This window comes from Coturnix japonica, chromosome 4 (genome assembly GCF_001577835.2).
Source record: "Coturnix japonica isolate 7356 chromosome 4, Coturnix japonica 2.1, whole genome shotgun sequence".
NCBI lineage: Eukaryota > Metazoa > Chordata > Aves > Galliformes > Phasianidae > Coturnix > Coturnix japonica.
The window spans coordinates 66578595-66606223 of record NC_029519.1 but is presented as its reverse complement, the minus strand read 5'-3'; the positions used below and the strand labels follow the sequence as shown (position 1 = coordinate 66606223).

General features: G+C 44.1%; 1 protein-coding gene across 2 annotated transcripts; it reads right to left on the bottom strand.

Moving 5' to 3' along the window:
* Positions 1–435: 435 nt before the first annotated feature.
* LGI2 (leucine rich repeat LGI family member 2) lies at positions 436–27629 on the bottom strand. Of its 2 annotated transcripts, XM_015862673.2 has the most exons (9): positions 27487–27629; positions 19084–19301; positions 17560–17631; positions 14376–14447; positions 10987–11058; positions 10381–10452; positions 9151–9320; positions 5432–5596; positions 436–2834 (listed from the first exon to the last, which is right to left on the bottom strand). In XM_015862673.2, the coding sequence occupies exons 3-9, from the start codon at positions 17589–17591 to the stop codon at positions 2017–2019; spliced, it is 1401 nt and encodes a 466-aa protein (XP_015718159.1). In that variant the 5' UTR covers positions 17592–17631; positions 19084–19301; positions 27487–27629; the 3' UTR covers positions 436–2016. The 2 variants fall into 2 exon arrangements, with proteins under 2 accessions (XP_015718159.1, XP_015718158.1); XM_015862672.1 differs by lacking the exons at positions 19084–19301; positions 27487–27629 and adding an exon at positions 17744–17925.

Genomic DNA, 27629 nt, shown 5'->3' with positions numbered 1-27629 from the left:
GTATCAAGATCCAATTTCTCTAAGCCAGCTTTTAGCTCTTGGATGTGCGCCATCAGTGAGCGCATAGCACTGAGCCCTCAAAGAAAGTGCTGAGAAGTGCCCCTCCTCGGCAGAATACGTGACTGTATTTAAACACGTTAGGCAGGAAAGGGATAAAAAACGCCTTCCTACAACACAACTTAAAGGTCTTGTCAGCCGTACTGGCTGCATGAAGAGAGGCTTTTAAAAGCTAATGAGGGATATGGTAAGAAGTTTTGTACATGTGAACCATCTTGTTGCTAGGTACTGATACAACTCGGAGTGCAGAGCACCCATCAGTGCTTTGGAGGCTGTATGGGCAAAGCTGCCCATGGAATTAAAAATATAACCAGAACGAGGAACCGTACAGGAAGAAATTAACATATAACTTAAAAACAGAACAACAGGAATTCTATCTCTGACAGGCCAGTAATAACACTTTATTTCACAGCAGCAAGGCAAAACTTGGAGAAGGCTGTGATATCCCAGGTCACTGCTGGGTTGTGACTTCTCGTGGGAGCCCTTCGGCACAATCCTCATCCGCAGCACTGTTCAACATGGATGTGGGAAAACCTGTGAGAACATCTCTGTTTTTGGTAATAAGCCACGTTTCATGTCCAAGGCAAAAACGTCAAACTCACACAGCAGAGATGGTGAGATGCTCCCAAAGATGGAAGAACAAACAACAGCTTTGTTTGCTCTGCTTCCTTTGCACCAAGTCTCCAAGGCAGAAATGCAGCAGCAAAATTCATGAGAAAATAACTTGGTAAGCTACACGACATGAGAACATAAAGAAGCATCATCTACACATGGAAAAAAGAAAAGGTCTGTTCATATCCAACTGTTTAACCTGCAAGACCTTCAGCAGCGTGGCAACCCGGCAAAAGCCTGGAGTCACCAAGAGGAAACTCTTCATCTTGGAGGCAGAAAACACTCTAGCTTGGAACAGCTCTGGCTAATTTGGTTTCAAAAGATTTGGTGATATTGAAGTCATACCTGGTGCTCAGCCAGGAGGACTCCCCAGATACAGCTTGTGATGAATGAAACTTGAACTTATTGCTTGTGAGCTGTGCTGGAGGAAGAGCTCTGGAGAATAAATCATCTCACTGTGTAGAGATGAGCTGCAGCACGGCGAATGTGAACGTATGTTACAGACTCAGTTTAAGCTGTGCCTCATGGAAGAATAAGTCAACTAATTTTCTTGCTAATGCACCCCAGAATCTACTGGGACCATCAAGAAGAGAGTGAATTAAGTCATTCTGGAATGCCTATTAGGACACAAAGTGGACTCAATCTGCAGTCTTTTCATTCATGACACCAACCAGACCTCTGTTACTTTCTGTCCATATTAACTTGTTAAGATCACACAGTCTGGAAGCGACATACCTTTATTTCCTGGCCACCCACGTACTCTGGGCTGAGCTATTTGCTACGCACAATTTGTTGCTGAATCAGTGATTAAACAAAGAAAGATAGTAACAGATTTTGACTTTCCGTTTAATCTGCAGTGAGTTAAAACCTCCTGGTCTTGCTAGAAACACAAATAGACACAGACTTTGAGAACAGAGCTCAAGCTTTTACAATTCATCAGCAACCATAAAGAACTGCCTCTAATCTTGAAACCTTTACTGAGATGTTAGTTGAAGACTCAAAAGCATTTCTTGCGCTTTGGCACAGGAATGCTACGGCTTCCTTGTCCCTTTCTCCAAGCAATGCTCAATCTTCCTGGGTAGAATTCAGACCATTCTCTGAGATATCAGAATGGATCCTAACACACTGCACTCTCCTCTGAATGGCTGCAGGTTGCAAAGTGTCTTTGAAAGAGATAAAACAGACGTGTCATGCAGTAATCAAGCAAACGCACTCCCTGATTAATATGCAAGTTTTAAAAGTTCAGAAAATGTCAACATAATCCATAGGTGCACCCTGTTCTTGGAAAGGTCCCTGTTTTGCTCGTATATAAATGTCACTCTACAGGAATTTCATTCCAGCAGCTCTTCATAAACTCAAGTCAATGATGATATGTTCAAATATTTGTGTGTTTCCTTTAAAACTAGAGGCAAAGAAAAAATCTCTTCGATCCGTTGACACAGCTGTGAAAGAACGTGGTGCTTGCACGTAGATTTCTTTAAACAGCCTAAAGAGCTTTTTTTCATCATCCCATTGGTATATCTGGGAGAAGGTATAGTCACTTCCCAGGGCTAGGTAGTAATTATTCTTAAAGGAGAAGGGCTGCAGTGTCATGGCTCCTCGGGATGGAAGAGCCTGGATCTCCACAAACTGTTTGCTATTCCATTTCATAACTCTGGAGTCCCCAATGAATCTTGTGAGCGTTATGTACAGGTTGTTTTGCATCCTGAAACTCTTCACAGCCAGAACATCTTCCATGTTGGGGATTTCACCATGCGGGACAAACTTCTTTGAAGCTTTGTTCCACTGGAGTATAATGGGAACCTGTGAGCGGCTAGAGAGGATCAAATGTGATTTCCCATCTATATCAAGAAACTCAGCATCGGTGTCCCTGAACCACTCGTGAAGGGACTGATATGAGTAAAATCCTTTGTTATTCCACTTGTACACTGTTGACAAACCCGCTTTGGAGCTATCTGCTATGACAAAGAACATTTCACTGTCTATCTCAAAAAGCTCTATATCATTTGGCTTGGAAATGCGAGATACTTCAATATCCTGGAATTTGACAAACTTTGTCCAGCTCTCATCATACTTGTAAATGTGTGAGCCACCAAAGAGCTGTGCCACCACCACAAAGACTTGGTCACCAACAAGAATGGCTTTGCATCCCACTATGGACTGACCTAACAACCAAAGAAAAGAAAAGCACATATGTTAGCACAGTACAAAGCACCCTTTAAACCACAGAGACATCACTCTATCACCCTCCACCCTTCTAAATCTTCATCTCATAATCCACCTTTTGATATGCTCGATCAGAGCTTCTTTTCTTGCTTCCTCCTCTCCAATCACTGGACAGATGACTTCAAATCACACCCCTCAAGGTGTGCAAGTTTCTCTTTATCCAAAATACTCTTTCTTTCTCTGTCCAAAACAATTATTACCACATTATCCAAAACAATTATTTGATCCAGTTTTCATCACTCAAAAGAACATGAGTTGTCCCTTGATAAAGCAAGAACCTGAAACTCTTTTATTCACAGTATATCTGTATTTCCAGTTTAACTAGAGAAATGAAATACACTCTCTTTTTCCTGGTTGAAGAGTCACAGCCGACTTTTTGCTCTGTAAGCAGAAACACTGTGGATATAGCCCGACAGCAAGATAAAGAAGATAAAACAAGATAAATCTAACCTTGTAGTTCGTTAAGTATTTAAGTATTCCTGAAATTTTAGATTATGTTAAACTCAGAATATTTAGGACTACTGTGGTTATGAACAGTATTATAATCTCGAGTCACTAGACAAAATCTACACCAAACTCTGTATGAAAGGATCTGTTGCATCTAAAGAAGTCTTCCCTGAAACACAGTTTAAGTAGAACCACTTCTACACAGACTCCTCTGTACTCGGTCTGCTGCAGTCATTCTAACAGACTCATGTTGACACAGTAGCTGACCCCTACCCATTGCTGCTCCACAGCTGGTCTGTGATGAATTATCATCCTTCCAGAGCCAATAATGCTGGAGGGGTAGGATTCATCTTGAATACCGTAAGATATCTGCAGTGTAGAGAGGAACACTTGAGCTGATCATCCAGGCTCTCTCTGGTCTAATTTAGCCAAAGAACACTCTAGCAAAGGATTTTACCTAGCCTGTAGATATCTCCTTTAGGAGAGGATAGCAACATCTATTTCTCTACGTGTTGAGTATAAATGCAATCTCAACAACTGGTTTAGGCCCATGAGCCCACACTGTAAAGGGCTAAATTCAGACTAGCGTTCAGCTAGTAGCAAAACTGCCCACAGAGTGGATAGCTTGTTCCTGAGCCCTGCAAATGCTCTTTAGGCTCCACAAAAGGCTCTTTGAACGCCTGAGCTTTCCAGCTCACTTTCACTTCAGAGTCCAGAGCTTTATCTGGGGCCTCCCAAGAATACAGGACAGTCATGTGAGAAATGAGTCTTGACACAAGTTCTGGGTATGGCAGGTAGGGAAAAGGTCCTGAGGAGACGTGTCTCCTAACTATGTCATTCACAGCAAGATGAACCTTGGAAATGACTTCATTTTCAGAGCTCTTCTGGAGCTCTGCTAGCTACCTTCAGCCCATCTACTTCTTAATTAAATTCACTGCTACTTATTTTCCCCTCATCTACAAAAACACAATGAAAACCTAAAGATGCAATTTTTTTCACTTCCAAAACTTCCTAACACAGAAGTACAATGTTGTTAAGTTTCCTAAGCGCCACACACAGCTGAACTGAACAAGCTGGTGCTTGCTTCCTTTGCAAACACCTCAGAACACCAGATGAGAATACAGTATACTCTGCTTCCAAAACTTGAAAGTGAAAAAAATAATCTGTTATACCAAGCAAAGAACAGGAAGGAAGGAAGGAATGGAAAGAAGGAAGGATGCTCCATGGATAAATTTAGCCCTCAAGTTTTCAGAACCAACAGGCTGAAATAGGTGGGAAAGAGGATGGTGTAGAACCAAGCTCTAAAGACTGTTCCTGCTGCAGACAGGTCCTCCTGGGCAGCATGCTTGAGGCAGCCCTACTTGAGCAAGGAGCTGCACCAGACAAAACAGGTGTCCCTTCCTGTATCAGCCATTCTGCAGTTCTGTGACTGAGCTCAGTACAGTACTGCCGGCGTCATTAAAAACACAATGGTTGTTAGCATTAGAAAGTAACAAAGCATCAACATGGGCTTTTTATTTGGTAAGTAATCTGGCCAAATTCATGCAAATTCAGCATTTTAGTAAATAGAAAGTAGACACAGAAGCTTTACAGTACGGTTGTTAAATTAACAGCCATGGTTTTGATACACCTATGTTCTCTTCAGCTGTGAAATAAACCCGGCCTGTCTAGATCCACCTTTCAGACCTATTCCTTTCAAAGTGCAGTAGAATATTTTTATCTTTTTTGTTTTGTTTTGCATGCACTTTGGTAACAGCAAGGGCCCCCTTAACTTATCCTTTAAGCTACAGTGTGATTCAGGCAGCAAGTGTCTGAGCTGGGCCACCACGTTACATTCACAGGAAGTATTTGTGCCGTCAGAACAGTTCACAAGTTCAGACCAAAAAAGCCTACTGTGTGTGCTACAGCAAGGTTAAGCATGCATGTAAGAACAAGGTGCTCTGCTCATTCATGTCCACATATTGCACACTTTTATTGGCTAATTTCAACACTGATGTAGGATGAAAACCAACTGGTTCCATCTATGAATCTCACCCTCTTTGTGAACTGCCAACAGTTCATCAACATTTAGAATCCCAGCGTTAATTACCTGTGATGTTGTCATAACTCCTGAAATTCATTTCAATATGGTCCCACTCAAGCACCATGCAGTTCTCCATGCTGGGCTGTGCAATGGCTACGAACACATCGTTTTTAGAGTTGAATGTATCCACTGACACTGACTGGTAGGGCAAAATCTGGTGAACAACGAAATCTAAAAAAATACATTACAACAGTTAGGATACATTCCTGCTGAAAATACAAAATAAGTAGTTGCTGATTACAGACAGCAAACAGCAAATTCTATATAAGCCTAAACTGAAAGTGTCAGTGCTCAGTTAGGCATGCAGCACCAGGGGAAAGCATCTTCTTGCTTTAAGCATCCTTAATCTGTCCTCTGGAAAGAGAGCGGTAAAGGAGATCAAACAGGGAAATAATGTCAGAATTTGGATTTTCCAGCTAGGCTGGCTGGTATCCTTGAAATCAGGATACGTTCAAACAGTCACATGCTGTCAAAGAGAAGACTCTTTCCCCACAGCTGGAAGTTGCTTTCCCATCAAGCCAAATGGCCTTGGTAGAATCACTTTCAAGCTGAGAGCCAGCAACTTCCAGCTGAAGTCCAATAACTTCTTAAGACATGCAAATTTAATCACTAGCAATTTGTGTTACGCTAAACCAGGCAGAAAGTGAAATAATATCTGAAGTTTGCCTGGGGATAACCCCATTTTGGCTAGAGCATAGATAAAATGGTGTAATCAAAATCTCAGTTAACGTAGCGTTTTATGGGGCACTGTAAAGTAGTTTAAGCATAAAATACAACCAACCTTCAAATTACTATCCAGTGGAAAACTTAATCTAAATACTAAGACTGAGGAGTTGAAGCGACCTGTAAAGACCAGCCCAAAGTTCAAGATTTTTGCTCAAAAGCCAAGTGCCTGTAGATCTAGTCCTGAAATTCACATTGAGCTAAGTCAATGTTAATGTTAATGTCAGTGTTAACACAGAGCCAGCCTGGGGCAAAACAAGAAAACCCTAAATTTGATATTTGGCCTGATAGCTGGGCAAAGTCATCATTATCAGAAGAAGAAATAAATATAGCATAGTTTACACTGAAAAGCCAAATTTTGGTGAAATGTTAATCAAGTCCTCACTCTGGTCCCTCATTCTGCCGTGTTAAGAAATACTCATTTTTCTGTGAAGAACTCTTTGTCTCTGCACGCAAGAAAGCTTTTGCTCTTGAGGAGTTACACTTCTGGGGAACAAAGACAGATGACAACCATCACACAAACAGAACAGATTCCACAGGAGCAACAGAAACAACAGTCACCACTCTTTATGGGACTGCTACAGACAGAGCATGGGATTGATCCAGCAGTGCATGTAGGAAAACAAGAAAGTTACCTTCATTCCCACTGGAAAAGCAAAAAGATTGGGAAAAACCAACAACAAATTTTGCAGAAAGTAGAATTAGGTGACAAATGGTGAGAGGTAATTAAGGATGAGACAGGAGCAGATGAACTCACAGAAAGCTGAACTATTTCTAAAATCTCATGGGGATAAAAGCATAGCTCTAACACTGAAAAATACGTCCCAACAGATTTGAAGCACTTTGGGGAGATCTGCAAATTAAAACAGACCAGTCTGTGAGTTAAAATCCATTGCTCGTTCAGAAATGATTCAGTGTTAACACTGCTATTTTTACTTGTACCTGTCACTGGGCTCTTAATGTCAGAGGATGACTAAAAATGGGTAACTAAATCAGACATAATCAATAAAGAACAGTAAACCGAGCTGTAAATACCAGACTAACGTGGAACAGAGTTGCACATTAAAAGATGCTGACACATCAGGTTTGCCAAAAATTTAGGCCTTAAAGGCAACAGAAGTGGTAAGCCTGTGTTCAAGACTCCTGAAAGCAAGTACCCATTCCCTCAAAGGTCCTGTAACCAAACCACAGTGCCTCTGCATTGTGGGAGAAATAAAAACAAACAAACAAACAACAACAAAGTGAAATGGATTAACCTGTTTCAAGATACAAGCTGTGAGAAACAGCAAAGACACTGAAAGAGTAAGAAGTGCAGGTCACTGACATTGCCAATTGGTTTCACAGTAAGCGACCAAGAGTTTTGTCCTCTGGATTTTCTTAATGATGATGTCTGAGATGACACAGTCCCAAAGACTTACATTTATACTCTATATGATAGTCTCTTACAGGTCGTTTCTGTATCCATTCTATCCCCTCTCAAATGCTCTGTAAGGATGCTTGAGCCCCACTTCTTCCACACCTTCCCTACAGATCTGAGCTCCAGCTTTCTGGCTACTTCCAGGCCGAGCAGGTTAGGCATAGTGTCCTCATCTGGTTGGAAAACATCCTTTACTGTGTAAAGAGTATGCTATATCCATATGCTTGCAGCTAGAGCACAGGTGGCCTTTGAATAAAAACATTAGCTGTACAATCTATGCACCACATAATACCTTGGCTTCCCAGCAAAATCCACAGCACATAATGCTACATTTATGCTCAGTAAAATTTCATTTATAGCAGACAAGGGGACTAACTTTATGGATGAATTTAGCCTGTAGCCATTTCAGTTCATATCTGGATGTCAGTTATCTAGACACCAAAAAAATGATAGAGTATAGGGAGGTAAATTTAGGTCTGAAGACCAGGAAGGTAGGGCTTGTTTTCCCATGCTGTCATTGTTGTGCAATTTCTTAAACTAGACTGAAATGAAACACAGCTTACTTTCACACCTTATTTCTGTATCTCCGTGGATTTACAGACACAGTAACCTGGGCACAGTTCTAAGCTACACTGATCACTTGCATTTGACATACTGTTATATGGCACATTATCACGCTTTATCCCTGCTGATTTTCTGGCATATTTTTGAATTTTTAATCCATTCTCTTTCCCTTTAAATATTGCCCTTGAATTAGATTTCAGATCATACCCTGAAACTTCATTTTATATTACCAGTAACAAACTACTGTCTCTTAATGCTGAAGACTGATTTGATGACAGAGGAAAGAACTTGAGAATCTCTGATATTACTGTATAGAAAAAGAAAAGGCAAAGTGCTGACATCATATACATGAAACATGAGAACAATACCTGGTATTCTCAGTTGTATGATGTGACTACATTTAAATACAGGCAACTGCTGCTATTTGGTCATGAAATATAAGCATACCCACATGCAAGTGTCTCTTCACTTCAGTCTGCTTGCTTTACATTACCTAAAATAAAAATCAAGATCCTAAACAAGACAGTACTTGGAATATTATTGGACACTTATCTCCAATTTAATGCAGATCCATAAAGAAGAGCTGGCAGTGATATTTGGTGATAATAAATTGTGGTCTACTGAATAAAGATAGCAGATGTAGCCAAATCATTTGAACTTCTCTTCATTGCTTTCTGAACAGCAAAAAGATTTTAGGAAGTTCATCTGACATAACTATATGGCCTTATTCCAGACAACAGAATGCACTGTGATGAAAATTAGGTCATGAGCAAGTCGTAATCAAGCCTTTAAGAAAATGGTTATTCCCAACTCTTCATCCATTATCACTTAATCTAAGTAAAAACTGTACTTTGGCTTCAAAAAGTAATTATATGCTAGTTCTAGTATTCCACAGTGCCTTGTATGTTACCCTTTTCTCCCTTCCTCCCACCATATCATGCTCAGGGAGGTGAAACAACATAGTCTACACCTCTGATATTTAACCATTTATAGTGTGCTTAGAAATATATATTCTGAATACCTGTAGTGGTGCATTCATAATCAAAACTTGTCACATCATTTAACTTCTTATCCTGATATTCTGCTGGACCAATACACAGGACATCAGAAACAGTGGAATTTGTCATCTTTAACCACAAAAACAACCACTTGGCTTTGCAGTCACACTCAAATTTATTTCCCCTTAAATCTCTAAAAAACACACAGAAATAAACATATTTGAAAAGGTTGATAGCAATATGAATGTACAGAACTGTTAGCACTTTGACATAACGAACTTCAAACGTGTGAGTAATTTTGATCTGGTTTTGAAATGAGAAAAGACTTCTTATTGCGTTCTTAATATCTACGCTCCTTCACTGAAGTGTTCACCCTGGGAAAACAGTTTCAGCCTAGGAAATAAGGCCAGGCATAAGGCTAGTAACAGAAGCACCGTGATTCATGTAAAGTCACTCCTGTTTGTAAGTTTTCATCGGATTAGGACTATAGCATAATAAATCTTCATAGAGTGCTTGTCTGCTACAAGTCTGCATCCCATCATCTACTGCTGACACAGACAAATCCCATTCCTTCACTCAACTACCCAGGCACCCTTGGTGAGCAGGGTGGTCGTGCTGGTAAAATTTCTGTGTTATACTGAAACACAGATGTAAGGCTGGTATTTTTAGAGTCATTCCTAATGTGGAGTCTAGTCAGCTTAACCTCTCCCCTTCTAACATGCCTGGTCTTCGATCCTATGGCAATTCTTGTGGCTCACAATCTTTAGTTAAGAGAGCCAGGCAAAAAACAAGGGAAGCGGACTAGGAGCTCAGCTGTATGTGAAAACACTGGCAATAAGACAGCAAGATGCTACAACTGCACAAAACAGGAGAAGTACATTTGTAAATTAATGCCTCTGACTAAAATAATCTCACGGAATACTTGCAACAGCAACAGGAAAAACTATTCAGAGAAACTGCTGTTGTAAAATTAATTGTCTGCTTGGCCAAAAGAATATGCAGAACATCAGAAAGAAGTACAGCAATGCAAGCTGTATACAGCATCATGAGAAGCAACAGTGACTTGAGAACAGCAGTCATTTTGGTGAAGTCCATCAAGTAAATAATTTTAAAATGAGAAACATAGAACAACAAAGTGCACATTTATTTTATGTGCAGATATCACACACAGCACCACGCAAATGCAGAACTTAAACCACAGAGCAACAGAGTGACAGTAGCAGGAGGTCAACAGAAATATTTTCATTACTTACAGTTCAATTAGAGAATCTAAATCACTGAAGACATCCCTTGGCAGAGTTTTCAGATGGTTATTGGCCAAAGAACTAGAAAAGAAAGTTTAATATCATTGTTACATCATCTGTTATATCACCTTGTTGGCTCCTGCTAAGTCTCAACTCACCTACAAAATGTTAATTATGGGATACTGTCCAGTCACCAGCATTGCTAATAACTACCAGGAACATGCACGCATTCATTATACCTATTTAAGAATGGTGATTCCTCGAAGAAAATGAAGCTGACGCAAAAGTAAAACATACAATGCTGTTTTATTGGGTGAAATCTAACAGAGAGCAATGACTGAACATGCTGGAGAGAAAGAGGAATGTTAACTACAAGTACATAATACCGCAGCGGCACCACTGGCAGCACCCACAGGCAAGGGCTGCACCCCAACGCCACCTGTGAGCATGCACAGGCAGCTGGATGTGCCGATTGCTGCCTGAGCAGGCATTTTTTAAAGGCCACTGTTTAATTCATGGAAGGCACATTACCAACAGTCAGAGGTGTTGGCTTGAAAACCATCTATCTGCAAGAGTTGTGCTCCAGTACAAATTATTAAGTGTTAAATAACTTACAGGTGGGTCAGGTCTCGAAGGCCACGAAATGCATTTCTCGATATGGTTTCTATTTTGTTTCCTTCAATGAATCTGAGCGGGGGAAAAAAAAAAGTACTTCAGTGCTTTAAGCCTATGTCCGCCAAACTCTGCAGGCTCCTGTGTAGCCCCTTCAGACATAGACAGGGGGAAGTTGCAGTGGAGTTGGTCACACTGCCTTGTCACCTGTCCTCTGGAGTACTGCAAGAAGTGAAGTGGGTAGCACAAAAGGGAGAGCAAGTGACACAAATACACAGCAGCAGAGAAACAAAGCGAGCAAGCAAAAGAAACATTATTCATTTGTTGTTTAATTCTCATGGAATGTGTTGTATGAGGAAAGAGACTTGGGTAGAGAGACTTCTGAGACGGACGTAAAAGCTCAAGTCCTGCCTTCCTCAACAACAACCTAAACTCTAAAATAACAGGGCAGCATGGAGGTGCCAGGGTTCTGCAGGCTGCAGATGGGCACTGCTTGGGAGCTTGTGCCTGAAGGAATGGTGCCCACATCCAGAGGGCTGCATTTGCAGTGCCACCTCCACGCCCACAGAACCAGAAGGCTCTCTGCTGCAGTCACTGCTGTCACGTGAACCACAGCAATATACTGGCATCCCAAGCCCAAATTCTGCCAATGTGGAAGACCGCTGCTGAAAGTCTTGTGTCTTCTTGCTGCCACGTTCTAATGCCCTCCAGCCAGGGCATCACCTCTGCAGGGCTCCTTAACGCACACAAGTCATGGCTCCGTGTGCTGGGGGAACTGATAGCCACGTATCAGTTGCAGGAGCATGCTGCTCATCCTGACTGCATGTCAGCATTTAGAGAAAGAGCTGACATTTGAGCATCCTGCACCTAGAGCTCTTGGGGACACATCCATAAATACACCATCAGTTCTGCAAAGCGGCTGTAGCCAGGTGGCCATCAAGATATTGCATGGTACAGCTGTATCTGGACAAAGAAAGCTGCGTACTGACTTCAGAAACAGTTTATGAGACAAGAGTATCTCCTTCTCTTTACAGGTCCTTGTTTGCTATCCAGGAAGACAGGGGAAAAACGCTATGAGCCAAGGTCATTTCTTGAGAGAGTCAAGAAGGGGCTGCAGCCCCCAGTGGAATGCAGATGACAAAAGCTCTGTTTAGACAGAGCCAAAATCCTTTATGAGTTGACCAGTATTCTCACTGCATGCAAAGGATGCAGACGATGAAGTACTGCATATGAATGTAGGGTGTCAGTTATGGGTCAACCATACTGAGTTACAAGGCAGCCTGGAGACATGAATTCACTCCAGAGCACAAAGCCGAAGGGCTCCCTGACACAGCACCCAGTACACCACCAGCTTGCCAGACAGTGCAAATAAGCTCTGAACACAGTGCGACAAGTTGGTGGAAATTTGGGCAGGGACTCAGTAGATTTGCTGGATTCCTTTGTGACCAAACCCAGTCTCAAAGGGCTGCTACCCTGGGAATGCCAGCAAAGCTCCCATAGTTATCAGACTTTTTTTTAATCCAGACTCCGCAAACGTAGCCGGGTAGATTTAAAGGCGCATGAAATACCATCATCAGTTTTGTGAGTACAGTGTGACACAGCACAAGAGCCGCTCCTGCTAAGGGATACACAGGTATCTGCTGCGGGTGCTTCCCTGCTGCTCTTCCTTTGGAAACTGCTCGGTACACAAAGAACCTTGATCATGTTCATCAGCAGTGTCTTCTTGTCTGTAAGGTCTGATCATTGGTAACTGAGAGACATGAGTTAGTACAATTGTAATGGTGTTACCATCTGCACAGCTGGGAAAAATAAAAAAAGAAAGGAGAACAAAAAAGAAAGGAAAGGGAAAGGAAAGGCCACTCACTCATGTTCAGTTCCCAAAAGGCAGAGGTGAGATTTGCTGGGAGTGCCCTGGGGTCTCAGCAGGGAGGATGACCACAAGCACTAACTGAGACCAGTTAGTCGACTGTTACTAAAAGAAACAGAATCTCCAAGGCTTTACCAGTCTTAATTCTGTTCCCTGGTTTGCAATTAGCAGCCAGGGATGGAAATTGCCCCTTAAATGAGATGAGGAGGAACAGAGATCTCTTCTTTCAAACAGAGGTCTGGCCACAAATACCAGTGCCACAGCTATTGTAGTGCATGTTGTTGTGGCAAGGCTCCATTTCAGACTCATCAGCACTTCAAAGCCTAAGCAAGTCATCACTGAAACAACATAAAAATATTTGTATGGCTTTTTTTTTCTCCTTTTTACCAGCATTCTGCAAATTACTTTTTTTCCTGTAGACACATGGAAAAGAGAACGATTAGATCACTCAAAAATCTACACGTAGCTGAATCGTGGGTTCCAACATGTGCCACATACAATTAACCTCTATTTCTTGGTCTTCTAATTCTACTGTTGGCTGCTTCTCCTGTATCAGACCATCAGTCCTCAATGCACCCCGACTTCATCCTACTTACCTGAAGGACTTTAGCAAGAGTCAGTTTTATGAGCATTGGTCTTCCTTTAGACAAAGGCAAATGTTTTCCACAGCGACCTTTCAGCACAGAAAGGTGGGTGGAAAGACAAACTTTCTTTCAGATCATATTGAGAGTTTAGAACATACCAGCTCATGTCCGGTAACACAGAGAAATGGCAGTCCTTTGGAGTATGAACAACCTGGTACCGGGGCTATTACATTTTTAAAAGAAAAAAGGGTGACCTAAAAAAAGAAAACAAAAAAAAAAGATCGGGAAATGAAGATAACGCAAAAATCAACGGAGAAGTGAACTAAGTTCAGAAAAGGAAAGTTAAATAAATGTAAATAATAATGTAAATAATTACAATAATTTATATTATATGAAATATATATTTATATATTCATATATTCGTAATTATTTATAATATTAAAAAAAAAAAAAATGAATGCCACGGGCATTAAATGGAATGTCAGAACAAAGACAAAGTTGAAGAGGAAAGTTGGGGAAAGAGGACCAGTACGGTAATGAGGGCTGTTCCGGGCAGTACACCGACAGCCTGCAGCTCCTCCTCAGGCTGTCAGCAGGCCATGGGAGGCTTCACTGCCTCTTCTCAGATCCAAACTCCTTGAAAGTGATGGCACTGTTTTGTGAAGCCGGGACAAGCTCTCGCTCAGCAACGCTTTTTCACTGTACTGTAATTACACAGAGCCATCTTGCACTCACAGCATATACTAAAAATCCACTGCAACCTCTGAAAAACGGTGAGCAACCATAAAGGACATTTGCACAGAAATGGAACATCAATCCTTCATCTCCCCGGCTTCTGGTAATCGCAGTTAGGACTAAGGCTCCACAGCAGGAGCCTTGGTGACTTATCAAAACACCTTGATTTATAACAGTCAGGGGAATACAAACAATACCAAACTTACAGGTATTCTAGATGGAAGAGACCAGCGAAGGCATCATCTCGTATAACAGTAAAGGAGTTCGAGTTCAGCAAGCTGAAAACAGAGAACAGGCAATGGGAAAGCACATTAAAAGTTGACACACTGGATTATGCCAGTTGTGTTTATTGACCGTGACCAAACCCATCTTACTGACTCAAGCCCATATTGCCCCACCAATGCAGCACACATAAAATATTGTGGAATGGTCTATAAAAAGCAAAAATCAAAGGCGTAATGCGGTGCTAGTTAAAGTCCACCACTCCCCAGGAAATATGTTCGCTGTACCATTCACCTTGGCTAAATACAGCCTAGCCCTAGATTGCTTTGTCCCCTAAGTAGGACAAGCTGTCCCTTCAGGGTAAGTCTGCTGTGTGTGGATCCCAGGTGCCCACAACTCTCAAGCCATGGTGAAAATATTTTCCAGAGACCATCTCAGCGTTACTCCCAAGCGTTGAGAAGTGGTGAGTCCTTTTGTACAAGCATCAGCTTTCATTCATGCAGACCTGGTGGGTTGGGGCTCACCTGTTTTGGGCTTAAAAGGGCACTTGCCCCAAGCCTGACCTGCAGTGTGGGAGGAAAGCACCCATTATGCACCACCCCACTGTCAGCTGCAAACACAGACGTGCCTGAATGGCCAGACATAGAAAGCCCTGCTGTCTCTGAAAAGCATAACTCTGTGTCTGCATGCACCAAGAAGGGCTCCTGGTGCTGCATTGCCTCCTTAACTTCAGGGTCAAAATGTGGTAAAGCTACATTGAGCAGTTGTCACCTGAGCCAGGACAGAGAGGTTATGGAGAAGGAAGCTACAAAAAAGCTTAGCCAGCAAAGCTCCTCCTCTGCTGTATGAGAGCACGGAGGAAGGCCACCTCCAACGTCTATAGTCCAGGCACAGACAGAGATCTCATTTGAAGAAACAGCAAAACTTTTCTCCCAGTCTAAAAGCCAAATGTTACTCACAATAAATCATTTTTAGTAAAACTTCTGAGTTTTCAGCTATGAGTGAACATGTCTGCACTAATTGCTTTACTATAGTAACTTATTCATCCTCCCTCTGTATGGTTTGAGGCATTTTACTGTAATTAATTTCTAAGACTAATGAACACAGAATGCAAACTTTCCCTGTGATCCCGGGCTGTTATGTTAATACCAGACAAATGCTCCTCAAATTATTCTGTACAAATCTAAGCAAGATTCAGGCTGCAATCCAAAGGAAATCATTGCATTACTGCTTCATCACGGCTGCTGTGACTGAAGATGCGATCCTGACATACAACAGTGCTCCACGCAGTGTTTAATCTTTCATCATTTAATCGTTCCTTTTCTCCTGTTTGAAGGACAAACTCCCGAATTACACTGACCAACACAATTTGTCAGGGGATGGGATGATGACAGAAGTGGTTACAAACCCGCTGCACTGCAACAGAAATGAAAAGGGCAACTTCTGCCTTTCTCCAGCTGCCCCTCCCCCTGTTAGCCCAGTGCTGGAAATCCACCACACCTAATGAGAAGGAGTAACCTTCGTCTGCTCTTCTTCCCCCCCTCTGCTACCAAACCAAAACAGATTCCCCATCTCCCATTTCGTACCCACCATTTTTCCCAAATCACTGTCAGGTTCATCTCTTTCCATCCCACACAGCACAGGTCCTGCTGTTTCCAGCAAAGTCTTCCTGTCCTCTGTGCTGGTCCTGATCTCCCCTAAAGCTTTGGTTTGGGACTTTGGTCATGCTGAAATACCCTATCGCTCTGAGGAGATCAGAGAAGGCACAGTAGGAATGCTATGCTTTTAGTTCTAATCCTTGCTTTCAACCAAAAGGGGGCTGGGAGTCACCAGCCTTTCCTTTCCCAGGTAAGTTCTCCATGTGAGAAAGGTTACAGGATGCTCCATGTACTTAGCACAACAGTAATAGCCATTTTCCTATTAGCATACACTGGAATAACTCTGTTTAGAAAGGAGGTGGTTAATTGCTCTACTTGCTCTTGCCTACTGTATCCTCTCACCCAAAGCTGACCAACCATCTCATCTCCACTGCCTGGTGCTAATGGAAGTAAATATCTTCAAGGTACCCGGCCAAAGCTGAGCCAGAACCTGTGAAGACTCAGATCCTCAGGCCTTACAATCATACAGTCATCTAGGTTGGAAAAGACGCTCAAGATCACCAAGTCCAACCATTAACCCAGCCTACGGAGTTCCATCGTTAACCCACATCCCACATCTGAGCAACCAAACATCCTCTTTGTAGCGAGTGGTCCAAAACTGACCACAGCACTTGAGTTGTGGCCTCACCAATGCCGCACACAAGGAAGTAATCCCAGCCCTGCAGGCCTCCATCCCTCACCTCACCCACCTCTCCCCACTGTCTTCAGCAAGGTGATGTCCCCCTCCCTGGATGGTGAGCCAGACTCTGTGGGATGAGGTGAGGGGGTGCAGGAGCAGCAGGGCACCCCACTACCAGATGCCCTTTGGGATTGCCTCTTGCCACGACCAGTTTTAACTGATTTCTCTGTGGCAAGCACTCAGCCTCCATTTCCAGCAGGCCATGCATCATCTTGCCGTACTCTTCCTCAGAGTAACCCAGTCCCTTCAGGGTGACGTGTACCAAGACAGGTGCAGCTTGTACAAACCCATATCTCTGTGCTGCCCTGCTCCTACCTCCAGGATGGCTGAATTAAGGCCCATCAGACACACTGCTTGAGCTGCAGGCGCAGTGTGGGCACAACCAAGGGGCTGACCCATGGTCACCATGGGGCGCTGGGAGGCACTGGAGGGGCCAGGTGCCAACCTGACCTGACAGCCATAACTGGGGCTGCACCCGAAGAGACCCAGAGCCACCGGCACCAAACTGGGCTCACCGGCACAACCCGAGCTAAGGGACGGCGCTCATGGGGCTCCTGGGGGAAATGAAATTTTTTCCCTTAAAGCTGAACCTCCAAGTGGAATTTAGGACATCAGACAACAGTTCTTCTCCTCTTGCACATAATGACACGTTTTATGAGCTGGTTCGATGCTGTGGCAATAAAGAAGATTCACCTCTGGGTCACCAAGCAGCGGCTGCACCATCGAGGTACATGGTACCTTTACCCACTGCTGCTCCTCCTAAAGGTGCACCCTTAAGTACACGGGGGAGCGGCGAGCAGAGCTAACGAGATGCTTCGGCGCGATACTTACAGCAGCTGCAGGGAGGGCAAGTGGGAGAACATCCTGTCCTTGACTTCGGAGAAGGTCCCGTTCACGAGGCTCCTGCCGGAGGGAAAGAAGAAGCGCGGCTGATCGAGCAGCCCCAGCCCGGCGTCACGGCGAGCGGCAGCGCCGGCTCCGCGTCCCCCCCCCCTCCCCTCAGACCCAGACTCACAGCGATCCGAGCCCTGCGGGCAGGCTGCGCGGCGCCCCGGCCGCCCCCACGCACAGCGCCGACTCCCTCCAGCAGCTGCAGGGCGGCGCACAGCGCGGCGGCGGCCTCCGCGGGGCGGCGGGCGGCGGCGGCAACAGCATCGCGGCGGCCCAGAGCGCCAGGAGCCGCAGCGGGCCCGCCATGCCCGCCCCGCCGTTGCCCGCCGGCCGCCCGCCGCCGCCTCCCGACACCTGACATCAGCGCGGCGCCGCCCCGCGATGCGGGCCCGCCTCCCCAGCGTGTGTGGGGTGGAAAACAACGAGTCCGTCGTTCCTGCTTCTCAGTCCCTTTATCGAGTGTAACACCAATGTGAATCCTTTTGCTGGTGCTGGGCAGGGGGCAGGAAGCTGCTCATACAGTCATAGAAGAATCACAGAATCATTCAGTCCAGAATCATCTAGTCCAGCTGTCAGCCCATCATCACCACATCCTAAATCTCATCCCTCAGTGCCACAGCTCCAAGGTTCTTGATGGTGACTCCACCACCTCCCTGGGCAGCGGCTCCAGTGCCCACCTACTCCTTCTAAGAAGAAATCTTTCCTAATACCCAACGTGAACCACCCCTGGCGCAGCTTAGAGCTATTACATCTCCTATCACTAATTACCTGGGAAAAGAGACTGACCCCCAGCGAGGTCTCCTATCACTAATTACCTGGGACTGACCCCCAGTGAGGCTCACCTCGTACAAAGCAAGAAGTATAAAAGGATAGAAAGATTCCAACCCTCTGTCAGAGAAGATAGAATTTCTAGGTTAACTGGCAAAGGGCAGTGAGTTTTGTTGGATCACACATTGACCACCTGGCCAAAGTAAGAGATCTGAAAAAACTTCGACTAAGAGCAAAGTATGTCAGGAAAAGTGCTCCTGCTATGAGGACTCTTAATTGCTTACGACCCTGCTGTGGAGGAAGTATGGGAAAATTAATGCTCTGAGCAATATTCATCTTGCTGAGTGTTTTCCTTTCGTTCTTCACTCGTGGCTGATGTGACCTTTTTGGAGTCCAACTGCTAGAGGAGATGCACAGCAACATGCGGAGCACATTATTATTCTCTTGAATATTCTCCAGCTTTCATACCAAATGCTTGCTCTGCTTGGTCAGGATTAAATGTCCTTTGCTTTTGCCTTCTGCAGGTTTCTGTTCCAGATCACGCACCTGGTACGCTCCTGCAGTTGGCTTTTAAAGAAGCACAAAAGCATTTTTCTTTGCTGAAATGCAGCACTACAAAGTATGCTTTCATAAACTGTTTTAAAAGTGTCCCAGGTAGCAAAAAGAACTGTAGCTCGCCACATCCTGCCTTCATACCTGGGTGGGCAGCAGGGTTCTTGCTCATTGCCTGTCCCTCAGCTGGGACTGATGGCATCTCTTCTTCCCACAGCTGTTGGTGGGAGCTCAGGAGCTCCGTGTCCTCTGTCCTTGTTGAAGAACATTCAAAAGTTACCAGCAGTTTCCCAGAGGTTCTGGCAGACAGACTCAGATGTGAGCAGACAATGAAGTAACAGAAGTGTCATTTATTAATGGTGCTGGACAAAAGAAGAATAGGATGGTAGAGATTAGTACCTTTACATGATGACCAGATTTCAGTTGCTGTTTGACCACTACCCCCAAAAAATGAACTAGGAACTTGCCTTTTTCTCAATCCACCTTGAACTCAGTAACAAAAATGCTAAATTAGACTTGTAAATGAAAGCCAAATTCATCCTTTTTATTCTCAAGGACAGAATACCCAGAACATTGCACTTGCTATAGAAAAAGTGAAGCACTTGTAGGTGGACCTGCAGATGGGTTGCTCGTGGCTGACTGGCCCCCTGCTTGCCTCTCCACCTAGAGAACATCAGGCCTGATGGTTGATCAGAACTGGTCTGAGCTCAGAGCTGGTGCTGCTCCGAGCAGAGGTTGCACTGGGAACCTCCTGAGGTTTCTTCCAACCTGGATTGTTCTGTGACCATTTGAATCCATGCAGTGGAGCCCTGTTTATAGGCACTGTGAACAAGGAGACCGGCTGTAGGTGGTATCGCTGAGAATAAGAAATGCAGCTGTGAACTTTTTTCCTGCCCTATGTTTAAACTCTCATTAAAAATGATGGATCATTTCAGCTTTCTTTTCCCACATCACTCAGATATATTCATACACATGCACATCCGTATATATAGAAACAGGGAGCGTCTGAGCATTTTCCTCTGTGTTTTTATCCACTAAATGTGTGTTTTATAATCCTTGGTGCTTCGCAAGGCTACAGGGTAATCTGCTGCATTCAGTAGTTACTCTTGCTCAGGAAATGCACAACAGTCACAAATGCTGCACAGATTGGTTGCTGGGTAAACTGTGGCTCATTTGTATTCAGCACCCTGCGTAAAAGTGATAAGAAGCCAAATACTCCTAGGAAACAGCACAAATGAAATACAGCACGCAGGAGGCAAAGTATTTATAGAAACAAAATATCAGCATTTTCCACACATTTACACAAAGCAATTTCAGTCTTTTCATAGGAAAAAAAAAAAAAAGAACATCTCTGGCACTCATTTATTCATTTCCCTGCAGTCATATTTTTTGGCCAAAAAGCACTGACTACATAGAAAACCTTCAGGTCACAGCAAATTAAAGATCAATGACAACCCAAAATAGATGCTGTCATAGTTTCACTCCTGACATGTCTTTGTAATGAGCATTGTTTTAGTAAGTAAATAACGTGACATTTCTGCTTGAATGGGATTTTAGCATCGTGGATGAACTCTGCCCACAGACCCCCAGCTTGCTATCAGAGGTAAAAAAGGGACCTGCTGCATTTAACTCCTTGGAACCTCTGGCCTCATTAGTGCATGTCAGTGCAATGTTGAGGCCTGGTGGTCAGAAAACCAGCCCACCTTCCTGCTTCCTTCATGTGTGCATAACCACCCCATGCCCTGTTCAGGATGGCAAAGCATTGCCTTGCTTTTGTACAACGTCCTCCTGCACCTCAAGAACAGTCCTACACACCTGCTCCAGTAAATGGTGCTCAGCTTGGCCAAAAGCTTCCACCTTGCTGAAGGGAAGCAAGGAAATGGCCATGGCAGCCCTTTAAAGGACGTCATCTTTCCATCTCACTCAAGTCCCACTATCAGCAGATGGAGATGTGGGCCTCAGGCCCCACCAGTGCTGGTTCTGTAGGGTCACTGAGGGCAGCACACGTTGCTGTTCCTGTCACTGACAGAGCAGCCTGCCCTACTTCTTTACATGACAGGCAGCAATGCGGAACGATTTCCACAGCGTGGGTGATTGATTCTTAAGTCTAAGAGTGACATTTGAAAACTTATTTTGTTACATGTGCTTGATCCTCCTTTTGTGTGTGGCTCATGCAGACATCCTATGGGTAGAATTAAGTCTATGCAATAACACAGAGGAAAAGTATTTGTGAAATTTTTAGCTATTCCGTGGTAAAGTAATACAACATTCAGTATTCAGTTACAGTCAGGTAATACCCATTCATCCAATTCCAAGTATTACTCTCACTTGGTTAATGATGTGAGAGGAGGTTGGGGGATCCCATAGTCTGTGCTTTCTACTGTGATCCCTTGACTGAAATCACAGTTTGCTATTTGTTGTTTTTGAGACAGGGTTAGATTAAGGAAAACATGAGAAGTGAATGACCAAATCTCTGCTGCATTGGGAATTTATCTTTTACTGCTCTTTTATTGCTGAAGTTTTCATTAGAAAGGCTGGGAAACAGGAAGAATAAGTTGGAACCTTCTAATTTAGAGCAAAGAAATAAAACAAAAAAAGCATCTAATTTTGGAAACAGCTGAAAGACATAAAAATGTCTTCTTTGTTTTTTTGCTGACATTCTACAACCGAGTCAGGAATCCTTTAGACAAAAACTGTCTGAAGCAGTAGTAGAAATGATCTAACTTCCATGGCTACAAGGTAATCTTTTTCATATCTCTATTTCAAGCTTAAATAGTTTTGATCTTTATCAAGGTTAAATAAGCAAATAAATGTGCGGCGGTCACTACATTTACCAGCAGCAAAAAGAAGGCTCAGACAGCACTGGCAGCTGTGGCAGGTCCGTGTGGAGCTGTTAGGTTTGACATGGGATTTTCTCAGATCTGTTTTCTGTCTGTGTCTACACACACTGAGTGTGCGGGTAAATGAAACACATTTCAGAGATGAATTCCTACAGCACAGGTTTCTTGATCAACAAGAAAGCAACCTGCAAAGCCTCTAATCTCTTCCTCCCTGGCAGAGGAGTGACAACATGTACCAACCCAAAACAAGGCTGATAAAACGGAGCAAACCAAGGAAAAAAGGACAAGGTTAGAAAACCTATAAAAACTTGATCCTAAAGCAGCTGCAAACCAGTCAGTCCAAGACTTTTTCTGGCCAAAAATGTGGAGGCATTACAAGTTACTCTGCTCAGGAGAAACTGATGTGGTGCTGTTACAGCGTTTCTGAGCCCTGTTCCTTTGGGCATTGGAGGGATTAAGTAAACAAAGGCAATTTCTTTGCTTCTTCCAAGTCCCTTCCAGACAGCATAATTTGCAAACTGCCTCTGCAGGCTGTTTCTCAGGGTAACGCTCATTTAGGGCTGACTTGCTGTGCTTTTCTCTTCCCTTGTGTCTTTAGTCAAGCATCATGAAAGTTCCTCTTCCCAGATGATTGGGCTTTGCCAGAGAATTCACACATCTTACACTGTGACTTGCAGTGTTAAGAGAAAGATGGTGGCTTCACCAGCCTCGCTAACACAGGTTAGCGCAGATAAAACATGCTAGAGACTAAAGATGAAAACCTAAACTCGGGTCGTCTGTTTCACCCTTCCTGACACCAATTTCCCGATTTTCTGAGGTCTATAAAATTAATGCAAACACTCTGTTATATTCGGGGTCATATGGTTCATCTGATCCGGTTTCTTCAGAGCCATAACAAGAAAGACAGTGTTTCCAATTTGTGTACATAAGCAGATATTTTTTCCTCATATTAGATATTTATTTCCCTTGTCTGCATTTCAATACTCATAAATCATGTGGATGCAAGAAAATAATTTGTTTTGTTGTGAAATCTCCTACAGGGTCAGCAAGATGTTATCTGGAGCAATGCGAATGTTAGAAGCTGCAGCTCAGGCACTGCTTGTTCCATTCAGTCCAAATAAAAAAAGCAAGGCAGGCTTGGAAAGCTGATAGCTCCTATACAGGGTCTAGGTGCAGGACACTGGAACTTCAGCAAAATATCAGATTGCCTTGATGGACACCTGAGAGGGCACAAGATGCTTCCTTCTCACCAGCAGGAGGGAGAATCAGTAACAGCCAGTGCAGGTAGGCTGGGGGGAAATAAAAACTGATGCATCATTTACAGAACTGGTCTAGTAGCAAAGTGGCCACCTCTCAGACTGCTTGGTTGTTGTCTCATTCTGGTATGTCCTGAGTTGAAAAGGTACCCATGCCCAAAACTGCCCCAAGGCTCTGGACCAAACATACCGAAATGCAGGGGAGATTCAGAAACTGCACATTTCTTTGCTTTGGTCCCTATGAGGATTTGTTCCACTGTGTTTTCTTAACATACATATGCAGTACATCCCCTGAGTATCACGGCTGTGAAGCTGGGTGCATCGATGTCCAGTGTGGCTCCTGTATTCCTGCCCTGGTCTCACAGCCACCAGCACAAGGCCCTGGGCAGTGCCATTCGCTGTGCTGATGGTAGGGCAGGGACTACCCTACCATAGAAAAGGGACTGCCTTTTTCTCCCACCCATGCAAGTCTGATATCATGGCTTGCACCAGGAAAATTAGCTTTGCAGTACCTGCTGGCTGGAGTAACAGGGTATTGCTCTTTTGGAGCAGTTTTGAGACCCACTCTGAGAAAGAGTGGAAGAATACAAAGAGAAAGGTAAGTTCTTTGGGAGTGCAGCCAAAGCTCCGGGCGTGGAACTGCATTCCCAGGAATTTCTGGTCGACAGTTGGCTGTGACCAAATGGAGCGCAGGGAAAACCCAGGGACCAGCATGCGAGAGTGACTAAAGGTCAGAGCAGCAAAGGAGGGGTATGACAAATCAGATTAATCTGCTGGGGATCGCATATCATCAAGAACAGGCTTAGAGGAAGACCTGCCAAGAAGATGAGGCGGGCAGGAGGGTTTGCTTGTGGAACTAAGGGGACCAACTCGTACTGAATTTGGATATTGTGAGCACCACCTATTGGTGACAGTGTTAGATGGAAGAAGCTGGAGGATTCCTGAGGATGTTTGTGCAGGATGAACAGTAAAAAATATATATTGCTAATGGGATGTTTGTTTTAATAACCAACACTTGAATAAAAACAGGATTCTTAGTTGCCCTTCTTGTGCTGTACTTTAGGTTGATTCTCAATGATGCAGTGAGTATTTGGGAAATAAGTTCCATTGGAGCTTAACAAGATATGATTAGGTCAGCATTAGATTTGACCTCCTTTCAGTAAAGTAAGAGAAAATTCACCAAAAAGCCTTTCCTATGTCTTTCGCACTTACCAGCATTTAAAAACACATGCAAAAAGCTCCATCGGCTCTAAGAAGCTGTGCAGCAGAAAAGATGAAAAGACAAATATCCCTAATAAAGAACGTGTACCTTCTCTCTAAAGCTGATCTAATCAATCAAAATGCATTTTGCCCTGCGTATTTGCCTGTTGTATTTGCTGACCTGCGTAAGTAGAGCGTACAAATATTGGCAGTCTGGTGCTTTTCGGGAAGGGAGATTTCAAGCGAGGTGCCATCCATCATAGCTTCAGCCGTCTTAAGAGCTGTGTAGAAATAAGGTAGGACTTGTTGAGCATTCTGGGGGCTTTGTGCCACCAGTTGTTGACTGACCAGCTATAAATGGGTTACTACAATGGTACATCTGACTTGGAGCAATACAATTGCTGTCATAGTAAATCTACAGGCTGTGTGCAATAATTTGACTGCTCCTTCTGCCCATATTTGCCTTTTCTTTTTATTATTATTACCACTTCTGTCGCTAGCCTGTTAGCTAGAAAACTTTGCTCAGAGGAATCAGGAATCACCTTAGGGGAGTTAAATATTATTGGGAACATTTGGTGTGGGGAGAATTGATGGAGACCTATGAGGAACTGAGATCTTTGCCCAGGATGGTGCCAAGCACCCGTGAGAGCCTCAGCTTTCCCCGCAGTTAATTTGCAGGATCAGACCCCGCTCCTGCAGCTCCCTTAACATATAATTGGATTTGTTGAAAGGCATTCCCAAACAGCATTGTTTTATCTCATGCCTTTGTTATCTTTCTTCCATTTAACAAGCGGTTAAATAAAGGGCAGCAGCAAGAGGGAACAATTCTGCTGGGAGATGGTTGTGCTTGGAGAGCCCAAGAGGCAGCGATCAATATCCTGCTGCGTTCCAGCCCATTTACAAGCACTGCTTTGTCCGAAACACAGAGCGCATCATTTATGGCTCTCCCTGCAGTATGTGTTTATTACTTAAAAGAAAGAGCGAGTTTGTTTCTAAATGTTTGGCGTTTCTAAATGTAGTTACTATTTCTATTAGCAACTAACAACAGAAGGGGTTTGCAAGAATCTTACAGAGGTATTTGTGTACTGAACATACACCAGGAAAATAGAAAATCATATGGAAAATGTTGTGTAGGTTTGGACTGAGTGTGCCAGGTGTGGATCAGGATTTACGGCACTTCATTTGATGAAGACAACAGTTCCAGTCAAACAAATAGTTAGGATCTATTTTCTTTCAGAAACATAACTCTAAGGTTACTCTCCTTGTTATTTTTTGCCTTTTTTGGGGGGGTATTTTTGCATGTTATCAATCTTAATGTTGAGATGTGCTGGACATGTTGCTGCTCTGCACTCCCTCTGCTATACTTTGAAGGGAAATATCGGCTCTGAGTTAGAACCAGGAAGAACAGTCTCTGATTAACTGACAGGGCTGAGATACTCACTGTTAAAATCTTATTTCAGATGGATTGCTGGAAAGGTACAAGGAACAGCTTGAAATGTGTTTTATAATACGAACAGACGTGTTCCAGTGCACGTGGATAAGTTGTTTGTAAGCAACTTCCCTAAAACTGTGGACATCAAAGGCAGGATTGCCAGTGCACAAGAGGCAATGTAAATAACGCTGCTCAAGTACTTCAAATACTTAAGAAAAATATCTGCTGACAGGCCTGAAAACTGCAATTTTATGGCCGTAACCTGAGAACGACAGAAATGCTGATAGTTAAGTGTTTCCTCACTGCTCCCGCGCAGTGTCTCTGGAAGGAAATCAGAGGCCTTCATATTTTCTAAGCTCCTTTTATCCAAAGCCCTTTGAAATTATCAAAGAGTCCAGCTGGTCAAAAACACCAGCCTAGAAAGTGGGAGCTGTTGATTTTGTCCCTGTATCTATACATAACGTGGCATTTGGTCTTGTGAATCCTATGGCAAACCTTATCCAGGCAAGAAAAGTATTTATCCTTGTCTAAATAAGCAAACTGCTCAAGAAGCTCAAAAAGGAAGAGTTGGAGCCATCTGCACCTTGCACCCACCATCACACAGCACAGGCTGCAGCTGCCTGTCCCATGCCCAGTCCTGCAGGCTGTGATCTTCCTGTTTGGTGCACGTGCTCTTGGCCTGCAGCAGTGACATGATCCATCTTCTCACACACCGTCATCCCCTGCATTTCCAGGACACAGTGCTTACACCACCGTGCTTTTATTGAGGCAATGAGACACCTAACTACAGCATTTGCTGCTGCAGAGTAGGGAAGAACAGCAGCAGCCTCAGCCCCAGTGTGATGGGAGTACAGGGATGGCATCCTGCTCCACCGCAGCTTGCTGGGGGCTCGCCTTCACCCCACTTCCATTGAAGGGATTTCTTCCAATTACCTACTGCATGCCTTAAAAAACACAGGGAGATGCAGGTCAGTGCTCGGGAAGCTGGTGTTTGGGCACCGTTTTCCAGGTACAAATGAAGATTTGCTTACGCTCAACACAAAGGCTGCAGAGAAAAATTAATGATCTTATCAGGTGAAGCAGGTGTTGCGGTCACACCGTCAAGGTCACTGGCATTAACAAAACACTCCGACAGCAGAACGATGGCATGTTCCCAGCAAGGTGCTGCAGTGTTGCAGAGATAATGTGCTCAGCCTCCAGGGGAAAAAGCCTGATGTGTTAACGCAGCTCACAGCTGCTGATGGCACAGTGCTGGGGGCAAGGAGAGGAGCTCTGACCTGCGGCCTGCAGGGGAGGCTGCAAACAACTGGCTGATTCCCCGCTGCCTCACCCCTGCCACGGCCTCCAACGCTTGTGCCAAGGAAATGCAGCATATATGCTAAATGCTATCACGTCAAAAAGGCTGAGCGCTAGCACCATTTGCACAGATGTAAAGATCTGCAGAAAGTGCAAGGTAGGAGAAAACAAGGCCCGTAAATGCTCATGTGAGAAGGATGTGAAAGGAGCCTCAGAAGTGCAGTTTTAGGGACTAAATGCACACAGCTTTTTTTAGCTGAGCTCAGCAGTGCCCCGGGAGCACTGAGTCACAGCAACTTGCTTCCACGACAAAAGCACATTTATACCATCTCCTTCCTCTGAGCGCTGCAGAGCTGCTGCACCTATGAAAGAGATCCCAGATCTCTCTGGGATCAGCAGACCTGGCAGCTTCAGGCTGGCACCACGGCTCCCCTCTGCCTGAGCCCCACCTTTGGATGCTGCCATGCCTTCACTGAGGTAGCACTGTCCTGCCAACCTCAGGGTGAAAACAAAACCTCCTCACCTGCTCGGCAGGCACTGGTCCAAAGATCACTGCAGGAGGGCACGACAGGGCACTGCAAAAGGTGCGTGTAGATATAAAGACCACCAGCAGCCACCACTGCCTCCTCGTCACCAAGAAAAGCGTCACTTCAGGAGGCCTCAGAG